Source organism: Pinus tabuliformis, chromosome 3_1, assembly GCF_031772625.1.
Source record: "Pinus tabuliformis cultivar Carrire ecotype Pingquan chromosome 3_1, CPIR1, whole genome shotgun sequence".
Classification (NCBI taxonomy): Eukaryota; Viridiplantae; Streptophyta; class Pinopsida; order Pinales; family Pinaceae; genus Pinus; species Pinus tabuliformis.
The window spans coordinates 666,110,760-666,114,633 of record NC_142301.1 but is presented as its reverse complement, the minus strand read 5'-3'; the positions used below and the strand labels follow the sequence as shown (position 1 = coordinate 666,114,633).

General features: G+C 35.3%; 1 protein-coding gene across 1 annotated transcript; it reads left to right on the top strand.

Annotated features, from left to right (window-relative positions):
- The first annotated feature begins 252 nt into the window (after positions 1–252).
- Positions 253–3,434, top strand: LOC149188861 (uncharacterized). Its single transcript, XM_089413106.1, has 3 exons — positions 253–638; positions 1,182–1,270; positions 2,898–3,434. The coding sequence occupies exons 1-3, from the start codon at positions 536–538 to the stop codon at positions 3,120–3,122; spliced, it is 417 nt and encodes a 138-aa protein (XP_089269232.1). The 5' UTR covers positions 253–535; the 3' UTR covers positions 3,123–3,434.
- Positions 3,435–3,874: the final 440 nt, after the last annotated feature.

Below are 3,874 nucleotides of genomic sequence, written 5' to 3'. Positions count from 1 at the left end.
TCCATAGCCTTGGTAAACCTAATAGTAAAAAAAATTACTTTAACGTTGGATGCCATTTTACATTTCTGTTGAATAAATGATTTTTACATCCTTAGAGATTAACCGACTGGTGATTGGTAATTGCAATACTGCCCTCCAGTGGCCACCCATCCCATTCATATCAGTAGTTCTACTGTCAAGATTTGACAACAAAGCAGCTATTCAATTCTTGACCACTGTCATCAAATTGAAAAAAGAGTCTGAGCTGCAGATAGCTGGCAGAGTCTTTTTTGTATAGAAGCAAGAAAGCTGCAGCCAACCACGCTCCCATATCCGTTCTGAAACGTCATCTTCACCTTGCTGTCTTTGCGCGGGTGAGTGGTTTTTCAAGACCCACGTCGTCAATAATGTTGGATCTGCTTGCTTCTCCCTTTAAATACCCACCCGCCCACCAGGGTTTTGGAAAGCACAGGAGATTGTCTAACGTTTGACAAAGGGCTGATCATCTTCTTCTAAGTATATTATCTGGCTCAGTGTTTGGCATCTCATTTCTAAGATGAAGATTCAGATTCTGTATTGCTCGCTGGTATATTTCTTGATTCTGTTGTCCAAGGATACCTGTGCAACAGCTCGGCTTGTTCCTTTCAGGGATGAAAAAGGTTTGCTCTGATCCCATATGTTTAAGTCAATACTCTCTCTGTCAGACTCGATGTCTACTAATGCTGATCAGATCTAGAACCTTCCAGTCCTGATCAGATCCAATCTGCTTCATTAAGTCACACAAACAGTCCAGGTTCAAATCCCTGCAATAGCCTTGTAGAGTCAGTTTCCTCCATCATCAAAAGGACTTGGAACTTAGTACATTTCTACCATGTTAGATTGGTTCCAGCCTATATACTGGTTAAAACTCTCCATGTCCACAAATGCTGATCAGATTGAGTCTGTAAGCTGCTGCAGTTGTTCCTCATTAAGCCATCCAAATACCCCAAAGTTCAAATCTAAGAAGGTGCTTAACCTTTCCAGTTAGTTTCCTCAATATCAAAGAGGATTTGTATATCTTAACCAAGCTAAATTAGTGCAAGTAGACCTCAATAACATTTTTGATCTTCTATGCTTGTAGACTTTAAAAATGAAATTTTATTCATCTATGATTAGCTCATGATCGTTTTTGGATCTCATGCTCTTCTGTGTTTGCCTTACAGATTTGGCTGTGTTTGATAGTCAAATTTCACAGCAACCGCAGACTTCCCAGGTTGACTTGACAGCACCATTGCAGAATGCTCATTCCAAGGTACTTCAAGCTATAGATCATTTGATACATCTCGGTAGGCTGGTTAACATTGGTACCATCCTTTTTTACAGGGAAGGTTTAAGGAATGTAGTAATAGGTTCACTTTATGAAGCAATTATAAGTTTTCACTTTCTGAAGCAATTATAAGTTTCTCGTTGAACTCCACCAGAGATGCCTGTGTACACTACTTATTTTCTTCAGCGAGTACACAATAATGACTTTGTATTAATTACAGAAACAATCATGGTACAGAAACTTCTTTAGTTACCTACTTATTTCATTAGACTGTCTTCCATCGGTAGCTTTTTTAAATTCAGTATGAGAGCAGAACTTGACTCGTACTTGTTTCGATCAAAATATTAAGTCTTCTCATGATCCTGGTAAGTTTTTTACAGTGATCTGAATAAGTCAGATGAATAGAATATTTTTTTCTTTAACAGTCATCTGAGATCTTTAGGATCTACGAAATCATAAGAAAATTTTCAAAGACAAATTTCATTCACACATTTGGTTTCATGTATCTCAAAAATGTTTCAGTCTGTCATAGTCATTCTTCTGGTTGTCTTAAAATGTCCTTTATAGAAGATCTATTCATTCGGTTGGAAAATTCGACAAACTAGGTAAATTACTGAAATATTAATGTGTAAACCATGCAAATTATTGAAATCTTCATGTGAAAATAAGTACTTTTGTCTTACTGTGTCAGTTGTTTATATAGAAAATGTAACATCACTTAGATTTCATTATTAGTTTTTCCCTTATTTGCAAAATGCCAATAATATTTGTGAAAGGTAACATCTCTGAGAGTCTTTCCTTATTTACAAAACAGAGATAATACTGGTAAGAAAACCAAAAATTCTTTCACAATTTTGCTTTAATTTCTAGCTAAGTATATAATATGATCATTTTAGTTGTGTTTCCAATTATCTAGTATACCAGGTAAGCTATTCACACTTTCACACTTTTGCTTTAATTTGTAGCTAAAGTTTCTCAACATATAATATGATCATTTTAGTTGTGTTTCAAAATATCCTTGCTCTGAGGGTCTATGTGCTTTGCTGAATATCTATTATAACAGGTAAGATATCACATTTTCATATTGAAAATTGAAATTAGTATTTCTGTAAAGTTACTCAAATCGTCATATTTGAAATGATATTTGAGTTACATGGGAAATCATCCTTTCTCTTAATTGAGCAAGAGTGAGTTGATACAATCCTATTTATAGGCCGTAAGTCATTATAACAACATTTCAGTGTGAGAGATCAAAACCATGGGTCAGAATCACCATAGATAACTCCAATTGACAAGCACATATATTTTTTTGGATTTGCAAATATAAGAGTTTTTTCTTATTTCAGTATTTCTAATGATTTCAGATACAGTAGAAAGATAGCTACTACACCAATACTTGAATGAGAGAGATCACAACCATTCTGCCTAACCATCCTAGATAACCTTAGTTGACACATATATTTCATCCTAGATAACCTTAGTTGACACATATATTTCTTTTGATTTGCAAATAATGATAGATATTTTTCTTATTTCAGCATTTCTGATGATCTCAGATACATTGAAGTGAAAATAATGGGAATAAAGCAGTCTCTTGTTTGCACTTTTGCAGAAGCAAATTGAGAACGAAAGCATAGCAAAAAATACCAAATCCATTAATGGTGAAAAAATGGATCAAGATGAGATCTTGGAGGGGGAGGAGATGGGAACGGAAGGCAGAGAACTTATAACCCACATTGACTACGCGGGAGCAACTACTCATCCGCCCCATGAACCTCCTAAGAAAAAGAGCCCTTCCTCTCCGAAAGGCCTGCCATATGAACCACGCGGGTATTAAATTAAACACAGCAGTCATCGCCTCCCCCACCATTCCACATCACAGATGATCGATTTCTACAAGATCAGACAATGTCGGAGTCGTAGTGCCTATATTTCTGAAATTAAAAGTGTATTATAGTCGAATCCCTCCAAGGTTCGAGGATTATTTAATACGGGAATATGGTATTCTACTCGCAGAATTAATGTTTGGTGACAGTGACAGAGCCAACGCTATCATTCTGTACGCAGAGACCCGTATGCATGCATGTGCAGCGCTATTATTAGTAGCCTGTGACAGTATTTACTTATTATTATTGAATGTTTTCCCAAAGTACAGTGCATGCAAGTATGCCTTTGATGATTTTCTTTTTATATTTATATATACATATATCCAGTTGAAAAGAAAATTTTCATACCATCTCACTTTTTAAATTAGAGTAATTCATCATACCTCTATGGATTACACAACAAACATCAACCCAACATTTTTTACATACAGTGTCTTCGGATTTGCAACTTCCGATACCAAGTTAAAGAAAAATGATCTAAAGATATCTTAACTGTAAGCTGTCTTAGGAAAATAATAGATTTGTATCAAAGATGAAGATGGATTTTGACGACTAAACATGATATTGTTTCTTCCAGTTTTTAAACAATGATCTGTAGCACATTAAAACAATTAGCTTAACCATGGAAGAAATACCAGTTGTTGCACAGAGACTTGTCGACTCACTAGGAATATTTTACTAAATATATCTGGTAAATAGTCTA